The sequence below is a fragment of the Corvus moneduloides genome, chromosome 13, assembly GCF_009650955.1.
Source record: "Corvus moneduloides isolate bCorMon1 chromosome 13, bCorMon1.pri, whole genome shotgun sequence".
NCBI lineage: Eukaryota > Metazoa > Chordata > Aves > Passeriformes > Corvidae > Corvus > Corvus moneduloides.
This window is the reverse complement of record NC_045488.1, coordinates 1477877-1495453: the sequence shown is the minus strand read 5'-3', so window position 1 is coordinate 1495453 and position 17577 is coordinate 1477877. Positions and strand designations below refer to the sequence as shown.

General features: G+C 38.4%; 1 protein-coding gene across 5 annotated transcripts in view; it reads left to right on the top strand.

Annotated features, from left to right (window-relative positions):
• The window catches only part of DMXL2 (Dmx like 2), a 47438-nt gene that overhangs the window by 28292 nt on the left and 1569 nt on the right, over window positions 1–17577 (top strand). The window contains exons 23-44 of one of the 5 annotated variants that reach the window (XM_032122336.1): window positions 246–510; window positions 1162–2249; window positions 3305–3496; window positions 4226–4302; window positions 4602–4732; window positions 5378–5626; window positions 6521–6559; window positions 7218–7399; window positions 7754–7884; window positions 8372–8457; window positions 8700–8901; window positions 10072–10189; window positions 10977–11039; window positions 11436–11522; window positions 11602–11723; window positions 12376–12514; window positions 12826–12886; window positions 12963–13090; window positions 14431–14508; window positions 15099–15190; window positions 15761–15813; window positions 16476–16693. In XM_032122336.1, coding sequence (XP_031978227.1) covers window positions 246–510; window positions 1162–2249; window positions 3305–3496; window positions 4226–4302; window positions 4602–4732; window positions 5378–5626; window positions 6521–6559; window positions 7218–7399; window positions 7754–7884; window positions 8372–8457; window positions 8700–8901; window positions 10072–10189; window positions 10977–11039; window positions 11436–11522; window positions 11602–11723; window positions 12376–12514; window positions 12826–12886; window positions 12963–13090; window positions 14431–14508; window positions 15099–15190; window positions 15761–15813; window positions 16476–16693 — 3801 coding nt within the window. Of the gene's footprint in view, window positions 1–245; window positions 511–1161; window positions 2250–3304; window positions 3497–4225; window positions 4303–4601; window positions 4733–5377; window positions 5627–6520; window positions 6560–7217; window positions 7400–7753; window positions 7885–8371; window positions 8458–8699; window positions 8902–10071; window positions 10190–10976; window positions 11040–11435; window positions 11523–11601; window positions 11724–12375; window positions 12515–12825; window positions 12887–12962; window positions 13091–14430; window positions 14509–15098; window positions 15191–15760; window positions 15814–16475; window positions 16694–17577 lie in introns of those variants that run through there. The other 4 variants (XM_032122337.1, XM_032122338.1, XM_032122340.1 and 1 more) reach the window with 4 other exon arrangements.

The following is a 17577-nucleotide window of genomic DNA, read 5'->3' as shown; positions in this document are numbered from 1 at the left end:
TTTTTAATGCTATGTACTGCTATGCATATTAAAATCCCTAAAATAGAGAAAAGTACACCTCTTTCCAAACAGAAGAAAATGTTACTCACATACCACATTTTTGACCCGAAAATTAATTTATAGTTCAAAGAACAGATATGATGAGAAAAAAAATTATATGTTCTGTAAACATATATTGCTATTCACTTTATTTTATAGAACTCCCTTTCCCTCATAAAACAACCTTTTCCCTCTGCTTATCATAGGTGTGCCTTGAGAAGATGGAAGACATCCAGTTGGCTATGGTCATTGCTCGTCTGTATGAGTCAGAGTTTGAAACCTCTGTCACGTACACCTCCATTCTCTATGAAAAGATCTTGGGTTGCCAGAAGGATGGAACTGGATTCAGCTGTACTAAGTTGCATTCTGATCCATTTCTGAGAAGCATTGCATACTGGATAATGAAAGATTACACACGAGCACTGGATACGTTATTGGAACAAACACCTAAAGAGGATGATGAAAACCCAGGTAAGGGAAAAAATATTAATCTGATGGGGCAAACTTATTAAGAAAAAGAAGAGTGGGAGCAATGCTTTAAAACAATATAAATATCTGTTTCCAATTTTTTCCAAGGGTTGTCTCCAACCCTCTAAGACCAAACTTAGTTCCTGCTCTCAGCTAAGCTCAGGAGAGCTGTCTTTGTTTGGCACTCCTTACAATACTTCTCTAGTAATGAGTGCTGGTTGGTCTTTTTTCCAGTGCACTTAAATTCTCATTCTTGCTTCTTGGAATTAGCAGTATTGTAGCAGGATTTCCTATCCCATCTCTTCAAGATTAGTGTTAAGTGACAGGTGCCTACGTAGGTTTCATATTCCCTATGGGAGTTTCCTTGGGAAAATCTCTACCTGGATGATCATCTCAGCTGCTTTTTAGCTTAGCTGACTGCAATGTAACTGCGAGGCAAATGAGAGAATTTGGTATCTTTCTACTCATCCAGCTCATACCTTTATTCTTTTTGTGATGAATAAGTAATTCTTTCATTTTATTTTCGTAACTAGACCCAAAATTGTCTTTGTTTTTGTGTTTTGGTAAATCTCTAGTGCAGGAAATAACTGCAAAACAGAGTAATACCATCTAAAAGGCATTTTCAATACATGTCATGTCTGTTTATTTCCTCAGTTATTGTCAAATCATGCAATCCTGTCGTGTTCAGTTTTTACAACTATCTTCGGACCCACCCTTTGCTCATCCGAAGATACTTCAGCTCACCAGAAGGAACTCTGGCCACCTTAGGTCTAAAAACTGAGAAAAGCTTTGTTGATAAAATTAATCTTATAGAAAGAAAATTATTCTTCACTACTGCAAATGCTCATTTTAAAGTGGGCTGCCCTGTACTAGCTCTTGAAGTCCTTTCCAAAATTCCAAAAATAAGAAAAAAGTCCACTGTAGCTGGAGAAAAGGATTCATCCAGTCCTTCAATCCAGGCTGATGCTTCAGATTCCAAAGCCCTACAGGATGGTGCTGGAAGTGGTGATATAGACTGGTCAAAACCCGTTTCAGCTTCCTTTGGTTTGGAGAGTACTGTTGAATCTTCAGCACAATTTGACTGGAGTCAACCAGCAGTAAAATTTGACGATGAGCCTCTTACTCTTGATTGGGGTGAAGACAAAAATGGGTCAGATGAAGAAGACAAGGATGTTGGGATAATGATGAAAAAGTCCGATTTTAAGAGTGAAGATGAGAGGACCTCAGACACCAGCATGGCTCAAACACCACATGGGGAGGTTCCTGAGGCAGGAGACACTGAGGTTGATGTTATTGCTGAGCAACTGAAGTTCAGAGCTTGTTTGAAAATCCTAATGACTGAACTGAGGACTTTGGCTACCGGTTATGAAGTGGATGGAGGAAAGCTCAGATTTCAGCTGTACAACTGGCTGGAAAAAGAGATTGCTGCTATGCATGAAATCTGCAACCACGACGCAGGGGACAAAGACTACTGTAAAACATATACCAAAGTAAATGGGGATCTGCTTGACCCCGAAGATATTATGGATAAGCCAGACATTGGCTCCTATGAACGGCACCAGATCGAAAGGAGGAGGTTGCAGGCAAAGCGAGAACACGCTGAGAGGAGGAAGTGGTGGCTGCAGAAGAACCAAGCACTTCTCCGAGTTTTTCTCAGTTACTGTAGTCTTCATGGGGCACAAGGTGGAGGTTTAGCATCTGTGAGAATGGAGCTGAAGTTCTTGCTGCAGGAGTCACAGCAGGTAAAGCAAGTTCAACTCCTTTCTGTTGATGAATGTGAACAGTTCTAGATGTCAGTTATGTCAAATGCCTAAGTTTGTGTCTAGATAGATGCTGCTAATGTTCTGCAAGTCTCATGGTCACAATCACTTTAATGTTCTTGGAGAAAGAATTTGGTATTTAAGCACACTGCTTTTCCCAGTATGGATTATTTGGTTCTGAAGAATCTGCTATGTGGCACTGAGGATCAGGCTACTTATGACTATGGAATATAAATGTTGCTGTTTATACTATAGCTGCAGCATTGTATGTGTACTACTATGATGTAATTTTGGTCACAATATTCTAGGTACCTATGGAATAAATAAAATTCACACTTACTGAAATAAAACAAAATCTCATTCCTAGACCTCTACAAGGAATGGGGTCTTAGCTTCAAGGCTCAACAAATAATATCAGGTCTGACAGGGTACTGCTCTCTTTTACTCTGTTATGGCATTTTCTACATTTCATACAAAAAGCGGTATTTTACAGCAATTGTTAATTACTACACTGAGCTACAGCAGATAATCTGATACTGGGCAAGTCTTTTAACACGCTCTAGTCGTAGATTTCTCCTGTTTCAAATAGGGGCAACAGACTGCTGTTGGTGGTACTTGGCTTAGAATGTATGTTTAAGAATTTTAAAAAGTTCTGTTTGTTTCCCCTTGAGAAACTCAGAGGAGTACAAATTTGGCTTTGTTACTAAACTCAGACCAGTGACTGTTGTATCAACTTGTGCTACTGCAAGTACACTTTTAGTTAGTGTTTCTTAATAGACAATCTCCACACTTCCTAGCGAGCTACATGAAAATATTCTTCCTGTACGAAATCAAAACGTGCTCCAGCAAACTTGGCTGTTGGGTCTGAACCTTATTATAGTAAATAATAACTTGCTTTTGACAGTAAAATCTTGTCTATACTGAGTAGACAGCAGTAGAAGAGGATAAATGGCCTGGGAAATACATTTAAAATGTAAAACTATCTCTATCTTTTTCTCAAAGCAGTAATTTTAAATACAATCTTTTCTTTTAAACAGGAAACTACTGTAAAGCAACTTCAGTCTCCTCTTCCATTACCCACAACACTACCATTGCTTTCTGCAAGCATAGCATCCACAAAAACTGTGATAGCTAATCCTGTGCTGTACTTAAACAACCACATCCATGATATACTTTACACTATTGTGCAGATGAAATCGCCACCACATCCTAATATTGAAGATGTCAAGGTAATTCATAGCTTTAATCTAAGGCCTAATGTTTGATGAAATGGAAAGATAGTAGGAAAATATAGGAATGAGCACAGGGTGGGTTTAAGTAAGTTTGCTTTTTTAACAGTTTGAAAGTACCATTTTCTTCACTGCAGATTTCACTGAACTTTCCAAGAAATCCTTGCATTTCCTCTTTTTTAAGAACTGGGCTGGTTTTGCTGCATTGTGGGGCAGAACCAGTTATTTTGTTATCTGGAGGCTAACGGAGTTTATAAGCACATAACTGCAGTAAAAAAAAGAGATTTTAGATAAAACTATTATATAATGACTACAAAAACTTTTTGTATTTTATGCATATTGAGTAGCTACTACTACGTTGAACTGCAGTGTTATATAGTACAATTTCCAGGAACCATTCCATCAAATTCATTACCATAACAGGACATGCTTAATCACTGCTTCAGTATGCTCATTTACTGTGGCTGTTCTGTATTAGAATCAAGTTAATTATCTTGACATAATATTAGAAGGTGTTGACTGCCATCAAATTATCTTGAACAAAACAGTTGTGATTTTCTAAGCACTCTATTGTAAACTTAGAGTAACATTCAGTTACTACTTGCACTTGGTTTAAAGCTAAAAGCTAGGACAGTCCTGCAGAACACATTTCCAATATTCTTTAGAAAGAAATGTATTTTATTCACCTTTTGTATAAAACATGTAGCTTATTGGTTCTCTTTATTTTAGGTGTACACACTTCATTCTTTAGCAGCTTCACTTTCTGCATCCATTTATCAAGCACTATGTGACAGCCACAGCTACAGGTAAAGAGGGAAGTTTTCATTTGCAGTATACTTTGTGTATCCTGAATGGAAATTCTTTCTAAATGGAAATTCTTTCTAAATGGAAATTCTTCCTGCATGTGACTTGAAAAGGGATTAAATGTTTGCATATGGGTAAAGATACATATCACACATAGCTAACTTTGATATGTCCGATCCATTTTACGCAGATAAAATAACACCAACCATTCAGGGTTTTTCAATAAACAGTAGGAAAACATGCTGTCACTCTCACTTGGGACACTCACTTTCTCATCAGAAAAGAATTTTTTTGTATGTAGCAGTCAAACAGAAGCGAATCAGTTTACTGGGATGGTTTATCAAGGACTGCTTTTGAGTGATCGACGCAGACTGAGGACAGAAAGCATTGAAGAGCACGCAACTCCAAACTCATCTCCTGCTCAGTGGCCTGGTGAGACTAAAATAAGGTTACTTTTAGCTCCATTGGACCAGCTCCATGTGCCAGAATTATTTCACTGTCCTGCATGAGGGAGGAAATAGCGGATAGGAAATCAGTGATAGATGTTTCTAACTTAGTTCTCAAAATAGTAACAGCCTTTCACTTTTTCATGTATTAAAACAAATAAAAATAAATTTTCTACATGGCAAACATCTTGCTTGAAGAAGAGACCCATGATCTTAAGGATAAACTTAATGACAATTTGTCATCCCAGAATGTTTTCCTCCAGTCTGCCTAACCCCCTAGCAATGCTACTTCTATTAATTGTCTCCACAGTGCTGTCCTACGTGTATGCTGTACTTGGTGTAGCTATCGAAGCAGCTAATTCTGATGTACTAGCATAAACCATGGAACTGGTGCAGGAATTTCATATGCATGCTGACCTGCCCTTAGTATTTGCAGGGAAGTGCAGTGCAAAAGTCCCAGACCCAACAAGGCTTTTTTGTAATTCTGATCTTACGATGATTTTAAGAAAACTGTTAATAATGTGTTTTGTCTGAATAAAAGCATCATGTGTCTACTTGTGTTTACCATAAAGTGTAGAGGTAAAACATCTTCTCTTTGTCCATTTAATCCCAGAATTTTTCCTCTTTGCAGGCGTGAGTTCACTTATCAACCTCTTAAGTTCAGCTCAGGACGAAGACCAGCCGAAGTTAAACATCCTGCTGTGTGAAGCTGTGGTAGCCGTGTACCTGAGCCTCCTGATCCACGCCCTCGCCACCAACTCGTGCAACGAGCTGTTCCGGCTGGCGGCGCACCCCCTCAACAGCCGCATGTGGGCCGCTGTCTTCGGCGGCGGCGTGAAGCTGCTCGTGAAGCCGCGGCGGCAGTCGGAGAACATCCCGGGTACGCTGCTCCCCAAAGGCCACGCTGCTGCTCTGCACTGCATGCCTTCTAGTAACCTAGCAGGAGAGGCTTCCTTCCTTTTAAAGACCGAAACCAAGCAAGCAGAGTTTCAAAATTCTGGCAAGAAAATTGTTATGTTAACTAAGGAAGCGGAAACAAGTAATAGCCTTGCAGATGTCCTCTGTTAGGAAACCCAGCACGTTTTGAATTTGTCATAAAAGCTGTATAGTTATTATATTAATAATAGAAATATTAGGTGCTTACTTATAACATTTTTCAGAAGTTTCAGCCATTTAAAAAAACAGGTGGTGTAAATGAGTGTTAATACCTATGGGGTTTTGTATGTGCAGTAAGTATTGTTGTTTAACGACTGCATTAACCTGGAAACAGCATTTCTGAAATCAGTTTCAATTGCAAGGTAGGATTTCACCTAGCACAAGTCCACAGAGAAGAAATACCAGCTTTGTCTGGCAGAAAAACAGCTCATGCATATGTTAGCTCCAGATAAACCCCAGATTTTTACAAAGACAGATGAGTAAGTGCTAATAATCTGCATGAGGAAAAGCAAAAGTGAGAGATTGGATTCAACTCTGAAGACAAAGACAGATACAACCATTTCTGATAAGATTCAGCAATACCAAAAATTACGTCCCGCAGACTTTTAAATCACCAATTTATGCAAAACTTATGCAAAAATCAGACATTCCCTCTCCAGAATATAAAACAAAACAGTGACAAGGCATTGGACCATTACAAGTATGCACAACAGGTATCAGTCATTCACAGAATAACTTAAACTCACTTATGGCAGTTCTTTTCATAAGGTGACAGTATGAATAACTTACATAAGTCATGTTCATTTGAGATGTATTCTGTTTTCCTTTAACCTTCAAGCTGCTACAGCTTCTGATGTTTCAGAGGATGGTAACGAAGGTTTGTAAAGACTTGCAGTGTAGATGAGTGTTGGTAGTGGCTTTTCTGGATGAAAAGAATAGTTGTTAAATACCTAGCTCCCTTGTTATAAAGTAAGTGTGATCTTCAGTGTTGCCTGGCCAATAACACTTTGAAAAACAAATTCCACGTTAATATTTTGATTACTATTAAGGCATTTTAAATCATAACACTTTAAAGTAGACTTCAGTTCTCAAAATACCTGCCTTTCTATTCAGATTTTCTTCGCTATCCTAAGAATTCCTTGACTTATATTTGAGTAACTGCTAGTTGTACTGTTTAGTGATATTCTACATTAGTTTATTTCTCAACAAAGCTTCTGAGTTTCTTTTTTTTTCTTGAGAAATTTTTCAGCTAAAAGACTTTTTAAAAGCTACATCTCCTGAGAACTTAATCCAGTATGTAAATGTATGTAAAGTAAATATTTTTCATAATATATCCAATGTCTGAAAGTCACAGTTATTGAATTTATCATAAAGGCACTTTTTTGTGATTACACTTACTTTATTTAGGCTGGCTTTGATTCTAAACCAGTAGAAATTAGTACCAATAAGAGTGGTTGTTAGTTGCTTCATTTATAAAATAGAGACACTTTAAAGATGCAATATTAATATCAGCTTTTTTAATTACCTGAATTTAGCACCTCCTCTTCCATCAGAAGAGATGGATAAACACCGCCGTCGGTTTAATATGAGAATGCTGGTGCCAGGAAGGCCAGTAAAAGACAGCAATGTGCCACCACCTGTACCTGCAGAAAGACCCTCTTACAAAGAAAAGTTTATTCCTCCAGAACTCAGCATGTGGGACTATTTTATGGCCAAGGTAATTTAAGACGGAAAATGAAAGTTACAGTTCATAAAAGCTTGTTTCTTCTGTTAATTTTTAAAGGACAAAAATAAAGTGAAAATTTTGAGTGCTCTTAGTAGTAAGATGCAGAATATTATCATCATGATGAAAGACAAAGAGCCTAAAAGTCTATTATTCACTTTCAAAATATGCCTCCTGTCAATAATAGTGATGAATGCTTTTCCCCTTGGTAATTCCTTATATTTTAGGGAAATGGATTCATAGCTTAAATTGCTGTTATTTAAATTCTGTGAGAGTCGTAAGTGAAGTAAGAGAATATGAAGAGATGAGAAGATTGTTTTTATAGCAGACTTTTACTTTGCATTGCAGCCCTTTCTCCCTTTATCAGACAGTGGTGTTATATACGACTCTGATGAAAGCATTCACAGTGATGAGGAAGAGGACGACGCTTTCCTCTCTGATGTGCAGATCCAGGAGCACACAGATGCCAATTCTTACAGGTCAGCAGAAATTGTCACTGTTTTGGAATAATTATGTCATATGCTTACCTTTGCTTCCAAATTTAAAAAAAAATGCGGATCTTCTGCCCCATCCAATGTAAGTCAAATAATTTTAATACTGTGGGTAGATTTATCTGTGGCCACGGAAGTGACAAATTCTCATCGCAGCAACAGTTCCCCATTTACTTGCCAAAAAAAAGGGATTAGGAAGTCAAAGCTGTGTAGTTTGCAGATTTTTGGGGAGTGGAAAACAAATAAGAAACACCCATCCTCATTTTTAAGACTCAACATAAGGTACCACAATGCCAGCTCTAAAATTCTGGCTTAGACTGCTGATTCAAGCATGTAGTTTTTAAATGAGGTGCAGATGAAATAGAACCCTTCTACAGTGTTTTTCTAACCTGGGAATTTGCTTGAAGAAGAAAAATACTCTGTAGATAACTCTTAATATTTATTTATCACAACTAAATCTATTCTTTTCATACAGCTGGGCTCTTCTACATCTGACAATGGTAAAATTAGTTCTGCACAACATTAAGAACTTCTTTCCCATTGCTGGTCTGGAATTCACTGGTACGTTAAATCCTGCTTTATATTTTATTTGTCTGTATGTGTGGCTTTCTGTCAGACTTTGCTTTTTAATTCTAACTTTAAAATTTAAATAATTAACTACCTTATTTATTACAATTGCTAATATGTGCATTTCCTTTCAAGAGTTTTTTTGGATGGTTATGTTATTATGGGGTTTTTATACTCACTGTAACTTCAGTAATTTTTTTTTCTTAAAGCCTTACTTTATTAATATTTCTGTTTAGATCTGCCTGTAACATCTCCATTGGGCATTGCTGTAATAAAAAATTTAGAACACTGGGAACAGATTCTTCAAGATAGAATGGACCAGTTTGAAGGCCCACCACCAAACTACATCAATACTTACCCCAGTGAGATTGGTGTAGGGGCAGGACCAGCGATTCTCCGCAATAAAGCAATGATTGAACCTGAAAACACGCCCTTCAAGTAAGTATTTTTTTTCCTAGCAAAAACACATTCTCTGATCACAGAAATTCTAAAGAGTATTTCCTCCTCATGTTAAATAGCCAAACAAGGTTGTCTAGCTCTTGGTCTAGTAGCCAATGTTGTACAGAAGCCTTTCTTGCACATCCCTTTGTTCATTCTTATGCAGCTGCCTGTCTCCTGCAGCAGCCTTTACTTACTCTGCTGCACTTTCACAGCTGCAGCAAGAAAGGAAAATGAGGGAAGAGCAGAGGTTGGAGGAATCGAGGGCAGTGGCTGCTGCTGGGAACACCCTATTCAACCTGTTTTACTATTCCTTCAGTAGCAGTTTTCTCTTACCCTATCTCAGCAAGAAAAGAGTTGTATAATACTTGCAGATGTCTGGGGGAGGAGAAAGACAGTTGTACTAAGGTCCTTTTAAGGCTAATCCTTCTGTGTTTAGACAGTGTCATGCCTGGAGGTGTCTGTAAATGCAGATAGTGAGCTGTGTTTTCAACTCAAAAATAGCTTGCTTTTCTCAATATATTAAAATACAACTGAGTCAACAGCACAAAATGACTCAGCAGTGCCCTGGCAGCCAGGAGGGCCAAACACGTCCTGGAGGTCATCACGGCCAGCATCGCCAACCGGGCAAGGGAGGGGATTGTCCCACTCTGCTCTGCACTGGGGCAGCCTCACCTCGAGTGCTGGGGCAGCCTGGGGCACCACAGTATCATAAAGATATAAAGCTATTAGAGAGATCCAGAGGAGGGCAGTGAAGATGGTGCAGGGTGTGGAGGTGAAGCCATGTGAGAAGCAGCTGAGAGTGCTTGGTCTGTTCAGCCTGGAGGAGACTGAGAGGAGACCTCACTGCAGTTACAACTTCCCCGTGAGGAACACTGATCTCTGCTCTGTGTCACCAGTGACAGGACACGAGGGAATGGCCTGAAGCTGTGTCAAGAGGAGTTAGGTTGGTAATGAGAAAAAGGTTCTTCCCCCAAAAGGTGGTTGGGCACTGGAACAGGCTCCCTGGGGACGTGGGCACAGCACCACCAACAAAGTTCCAGAAGTGTTTGGTCAACACTCTCAGACACACGGTGGAATTCTTGGACTTGAGCTGGACTTCATTGATCCTTGTGGGTTCCTTCCAACTCAGGATATTTTGTGTTTCTTTCCTTCTTCTGCTTTATCCAGATCAAAGGATTACTCAGCTCTTCCAGCAAAAAGGCTCTGGCATTTTCTTGTGAAGCAAGAACTTCTTCAGGAGACTTTCATAAGATATATATTCACAAAGAAAAGAAAGCAGAGTGAGGTAAACAAAGGATGTAACTTTTTTTTAAAAAGAAAGCTCAGTTATAACTGTTCCTCAGTCTCCTCAGTATTTAATTTTTCTTCCCATTTTTCATTGACATTTCAGTTTCTCTCATTTAACAGTGTTTGGATTTTTTTCAAAATCAACATGACTATCATGTTGTTGATTGGGATATCAATTGAACCAAATGTTTTTAAACAAGACGTATCTCATCTTCATGTATTTGAATACTGTCCTAATAAACAGAACATTTGCAGTAACAGTAATAAGCAAAGAAATTTGAGTATTCTTTTTTTTTTTTGGTGTGTCATACTGAAAAAGAAATTTAAATGTGCTATTCATTTGTGTATATGTATATATGCATGAGTAATATATACATATAAAAGTAATATTATATAGTAATATATAATATGGGGCTTTACAAATTGTACCGGTTACAACTGCTCTGTTCTAACTGAAAATTTAAGCCAACACATAAATATCGTGGGAAATAAGTAGATTATTTAATATCTTTTAGAATTCCTGTAAGTATGGAGTTTGTGTGTGTATTACTCCTCCATTTATTTACTATATCATACATTTTGTGTTCATCTAGGAGGCATTACATTTTAAGTGAGTTTGTTTAGATTCCTGTCTTAGTTTCTGTGCCTTTTATAAAAAGTTAAAAATACATTTGTCATCATTTACTGACAGAGTGGCCTTTAAAATCTAGTTTGGAATGTTTCATTCTTTTTTTATATTTGTTTGTGCATGTGTTTTGTGTTTGTGACTGTGTGATGTTATGTAGTCTGTAGAAGATCGTGTGGAGCAGGTCAAACAAAACTGCGTAGCAGAAGATCACAAAAACAAGGTAGTATCCCTTCTCCCAAACTTCTAGCACATTCTCAAAAGTTCTGTGGAACTGGCTTTTCTTTTCTAATGTGACTAACAGAAGCTGTGTGTTCTGTGTAGTCTGTGTGACAGGCTTTTAATCCGTGGACTAACTTCGGATGTCCTGATAATTGGGATGAGTGAACACCTTGTAAATAGTGTTGCACACACAACTTCGTGTTTCTTACACTCAAATACCACTTTTGGCTTCTATAGAACACCAAAGAGTATCAGAAGTCTAAAGTTTAGCTACTGAAACAATGCTAAGGCCACTGAATTTTTCTTGCATGAATTTTGTATAGATTTTTGCACTCTGAATGTACCGCTACAAAATGGATGTTCACGCTAATTGAAGTCTTTTATAAATGTTTTGTAGGTTGAAGCAGATCTTGGCTACCCTGGAGGAAAAGCAAAAATCATTCACAAAGAATCAGATATGATAATGGCATTCGCAGTTAACAAGGTAAGCCTCAAATGCTACAAGAAATATAATAAAAGATCTTAATTATAGTTAGTATAAATTTTGTCTTTGTGCTGCATAGGCAAACAGCAATGAAATTGTTTTGGCATCTACACATGACGTTCAAGAACTTGATATTTCAGCTCTACTGGCTGCTCAGTCATTTATATGGATTGGGGAAGAATATGACAGAGAGTCTAAAAGGTAGGATTGTTTCTTTGTGGTTATATTAATGAGAGTTTGATTTTCTGCGAGGCTGCATCTATAGTACCTGTGTAAGCACAAATGGAGCATACAAAAAATGTTAATTACTCTCCTTCAGTAGGTTTCAGGTTGGTTTGAAAGTGAGGGAAAGCAAGAGAATAATTACTGCCTTTAGGCACGTTTGCACTGCACGGCAAAGTAGAATCCTATGTGGTGCATAAGGTAATGAAGGAAGTGCTGCCTTGGACAGCCTGCAGTTCCCTTGCACCAGTGCAGTGTGGAGGCAGCCGTGGTAGCTGGTGCTGGGTGTTCCTGTCCCTGCATTACTGTGCTGAGAGCTGTGAATGCATCAGCTGCAGCAAGCACTCCTCTGGACTGGCTCCCTGCACGCTGCACACACAGGTCAGGAGCAGCCCAACAATATTCTTCTCAAGGACGCTTACATTCTTATGTTGGGATCATCTCTTGAGGTTAAACATGGGTAGATTTGGGCCACGTGGAAAGGATTTGTACTGCATAAGTGCAGGAATTACCAGTTTATAGTCTCGTTATTGTCACTTCCTCTACCCACTGCTGTTAGACTCGTGACAAGTAAGCAAAGGTCATTAGGAGCACAGAAGCCTTTGTTTGAAGCAGAGCTGTTCCTTTACAGTTCCGATGATGTTGACTTCCGTGGTTCTACCACAACGCTGGCTCCTTCAACTGCACCATCGTTTGGAGTGAGTCAGATACAGCCATCTCCATCCATGCCCTGGTTAGGCACTGGGCAAACCAGCACTGGAGCTGGTGTGGTGAGTACTTCTGTGTGTGCAGCTCAGGAGAGCATGACTTTCATCGTGTGTTATTTAGTAGAGACACCTAGTGTGCATTAGTCATCATACTGTCAATCCAGTACTGACATAAAAGGCCAACAGGGACCAAGACCTGACCACAAAGAAGGCCAAATTAAGCATTTTCTCATCTACTGTGGCACAGAATTATTGTGATAGAGAAAATAATGGGACAATCTGGGTGTTCTTTCTTATGGGAACTTTGATTGTAGGACCATACAAATAATGTTAGCTCAATAAATTTTTTTAATATTTCTTTGTTTCATATAAAGCTGATTAAAAGAAATCTGAATAACGTCAAGAGAATGGCTTCACATCCAGTCCATCAGTATTGTAAGTGAATCACTAGTATGGAATTGATCATTTTCTACAAAATACTGCACTATTAATGATCATCTTTTAATGTTAGATCTTACAGGAGCACAAGATGGAAGTGTCCGAATGTTCGAATGGACAAGACCACAGCAGCTGGTGTGCTTCCGGCAGGCTGGGAATGCCAGGGTGACCAGGATGTATTTCAATGCCCAGGGAAACAAGGTGAGTACAACACGTAGGGTTTTGGAGGGGTTGAGGTTTTTATTCATAAGGAATCATTTGGTCGTGCTGCGACCTCTAAAGCAATTTTAACCAGTGCCATGCAGAACTGGTAGGATGCCCTAGAATGGTGGTATTGTATTGTGCATTTTGGCTGCATGTGGGAGCTTTGTAATAAACCCTGACCCTTATTCTCCTTTCTCTTCTCTCAGCTTCACACTGCTATCCCATATCCTAATTGCTGCATTTTCACGCTTTTTATTCTCCCTCTTCGGAAATCTGTGTTCCCATGTGGTGACCTTTTCAAATTACTACAGTGGAGAGCAGCAAGAGTACAAAAAGACAGATGCTTTGGCCAGAAGTGACTCTGTGAGGGATATGAGATACAGCAAAAAGAGTGGAGAAAGAAAGAAAGAAATTGGAAGGAATACCCACCTCTTCAGTTTTTTGCCTATTCTATTATTTTAGCAGGTCTTGTCTGCATTTTTATTGACAAAGTATTTAACTTCATTATAGTTAAAAGTCATAAAAAGTGAATTAAAGGAGTTTGGACATGACTGTACATAGCTATAAAACAGCAAAGGTGAAATAGCTGGAAATATAAAGTATTTCTCAGCATATCTCTTTTCAGGTGGCATAGTCTGTAATTTAAACTTATTCTAAAAACGTGTTTTGATTATGTTTTGAGATATTGCAGTCTTACCATTATGTGGGACTCAAGATTGAGTCAGAAATTAAGATGTACTCGTTGTTGCTGTGCTTCACATGAAGGTCACTCAGGCAGGACTTGTGAAACTCAACTAAAAAGAGAAAATACAAAAAATAATTCTAAATATTTCTAAAAATATTTTGTGAAATACTTACAGAACATGCTGCATGGACTATACAATATGGATTGTTACTCATTTTGGTTAATAAATATAGCTCAGTCATTTTACCATTTATGATAGAATACAGTCTTTCCACAATTGCTCTCATCATGCTTTGATGCATCTTCCTTTTTTAAGCATTTTCAAGGAGAGTCATGGAGTAATGATGCCTTTGTTAGCATCTAACACTGGGATTTGAAAGATAAGCTTCCACGCTTTCTCCATCTCCAGAAAAGAACTGAGTATGCAGGAGACCATCAATCATTAAATAATCATTAAACAATTAGCACTGAATTCACTTGGCTTCCAAACCAATTTTTTTTTTTACTTGACCATCATTTTTATTGCTGTTCAATTTGCAGGCAAAGGTTTGGTGGTTCAGGTGGGTTTTTCCTGAAGTCAGCAGTTTATGATCATGCACTAAGCATCCAGTCACCACTATGTATGCTAATAAATGCAGTTTGTTCTTTGCAGTGTGGTGTTGCTGATGGTGAAGGTTTCCTAAGTATTTGGCAAGTAAACCAAACCACCTCGAATCCTAAGCCCTACCTGGTAAGTAAACAGAATATTATTATTATTATTATTATTATTATTATTATTATCAAAGTCTTTGAAACTTGAGACAGGCCCAGAGCATACAACTTTACTGAGACATATTTGATTTTGCTTGGCATACTTTATCAAAACAACTGACGAGTTTCAGTGATACATCTTTGGAAAACTAATTGCACAATAACAATAAGCTACAGTAATTACAAATACTACTTCAGCATTGCCCTTGTTTAAATTAAAAATCAGAGTCACAAGTAATGACTTTACAACCCCAAAACTTAGTAAAAATACATTCTTCAATACATTTCACTGCTTTTTAACAGTACATGAAGACCGTGGTTAATTTAAAATTCAACTGTTGTCATACACTATACTGTGGACTTGTTCTTTGTCACTTACTGTGTATCTTTTCATTTTATACTGGATTTTAATCCATTGTTCCATTCTCAGTTTCAAACTGTCAGTTTTTAAGCTTTGTTTCAAAGACTCTTTGTGTTTTGCTATCACTGACATCAGACTGACAGTCGTTACTTTTGATGCAAACAATAACTGGTAAGATTGCACTTTTCTGTTTGTTTTGTTTTTAATAGAGTTGGCAGTGCCACAGTAAAACCACAAGTGACTTTGCATTTATAACCTCTTCAAGTTTAGTTGCTACATCGGGACAATCCAATGATAACAGGTGTGTTTAAAGAAACAATGAAGAATTTCAAAACTAGTTACTCATCTCCCTTAACTTGCTAAGCTCTGTGGCTGACATTTTAAGGCTCAGTGTTCTAAGTGTTGTTACAGCTTGAACTTGCCAGGTAATCTCTTTGAATATCATTTCTTCAGTTGCTTGTTTCCCAAGTTTCATTTGTGAGGAGAAGTCAATAGTTAATCAGTTTTTTCAAGTTGTATTCTAAATGCAGCTACTTTGACAGCATGCAGTTGCTGGGGGTAGAAATGTGTTCAGCAAAGCAGGATAGTTCTTTTTCTCTGAAAAGAATAACTTCTATAATTTCTTGACACAACCTGTGATTATTACGTATTTTAAAGGTGGAAGGTATAGTTCCACTAAGAAGCATAAAAGAGCAAAGAATTAAAACTCTTTGTTCTTTGCAGATGCTCTCCACTGACTAGAGAGTGTCAAGGGCTCCTTGTTCAGTTCTACCTTGTAGACTGACATAAAATGTGAGCACTTTTGGAGTCATGCCACCCCATGGATCTCTTAGCAATAACTCATAATGATTTCTGGCTTTTTCTCCCTTAGAAATGTGTGCCTCTGGGACACCTTGGTTTCATCTGGTAACAGTCTTATACATGGTAAGTACTGTGGTGAAAATTAAACCTCTGCTTCTTACTGACTAAGAAAATAGAGCTTGTGTGTGCATTTGGGGCAAGGGGACATCCTTATACTGGGGAGCAGGTCTAAGTACATGTTGCACACTAATACATGCACCAGCCTGGTTCTGTATATTCTCTAGCATGATGTTATCTGCTCTATATAGAAAAATACGAAGAAAGAACATCATAGAATGGTTTGGGTTGGAAGGGGCCTTAAAAATCATCTCTTTCCACTCCCCTTGCCATGGGCAGGGACACCTTTCACTAGACCAGGTTGCTCAAGATCAGCTATACTTTTTTTAAATGAGGAATTTACCTGAACTTCATATTTTATGCAAATTTCGGACATATATAAAATACATACATAAAATTTATGTGAATTTTATGTTTTCTCAAATTTTAAATTCAGGTATGACCCTGTACTCTAAAGTAACTCAGACTGCATATCATGCTTTCTTATGCATTAGATCTAGATATCTCTTATGAGAGCAATAAGCTGTCAGCTGACATTACCCATATGAAGGAATGTGTCTGCAAAGTTAGAAAATATTCAGATAGCAATTTATAGAAGAAATGCATTTTAAGATTGAGAGCTACTTACAGTTTCAAATCTGTTAAATTCTGACATCCTTCTTCTTCAGCCTTCACTTGTCATGACCACGGTGCCACAGTACTACAGTATGCACCCAAGCATCAACTGCTCATTTCTGGAGGTAGGAAGGGATATATCTGCATCTTTGACATCAGACAGAGGCAGATCCTTTTCACCTTCCAAGCACACGAGTCAGCTGTTAAGGCCCTTGCACTGGATCCTTCTGAGGATTATTTTGTTACGGGCTCGGCCGAAGGCAACATGAAGGTAAGGGATGGAGGAGCTGGGTTCTGCACGAGGGTGTTTGGCTGAAGCAGTGTATTGTCATAGGTAAATAGCCAGATGAATGCAATAACAAAACAAAACCAAACCCCAAACGTACTCTTGATGTACAGCCTGCTTGCTTTACGGTTATAATGTCAACTGAAACACACTGGGACGCTTCTAAAGCAAGTAGGTTTTTCCTCCACTAAAGATGAGTCTTTTTAAGGTTGTGAGATGGAATTTAAGTGGATAAAGCAAAGTGCACGGTTCTGAAATCTTACCTTTGTTTTTCTCTCTCTTAAAAATGTTCTGGCTTTGCCGTTGGACATTACTTTGTAACACAGGGGGCGCTCAGCAACTTCAACACTGTGTACAGTTTCTGTATCACCAAGTTCTGGTTTTTCTCCTGATGCTGTAGCTCCAGACAGCTACTGAGATGTCAGAGTAGCAAGAAACAAACACCAACATGAAAACAAACAAAACCAAAAAAAGAAACCAAACCAGAAATGCAGTCCCTGTTTTAAGGGGCTTTTTACCTGTAATCTAAAGGAAGGAAATATAACATGGTAAAGGGAAGGTGAATACAGTTTTTTTTCCTTTTAGCTGGAGGATTGTTTAATAAGGGCTTTCATGGCCTGGCCTTGATGAGGCTCCTGCTACTTAGGACACAACAGGCAGCTGTGCCTCCTACCACTCTGCATGCTTATTAACTGTGCAGCTTACTCTCTGCAGCATTCCTTAGCAGGAAAGCATTTCCAGCTGCTGGAAAGCTGACAGTAGTCATCTTGGATGAAAATGCCACCTGTCCATTTCTGCAGCTTTCACGGGGGAAGCTGGGAGGAGGACTCTGATCAGGTAACACAGGGAAGCTTCACCCTGCCCAGTAC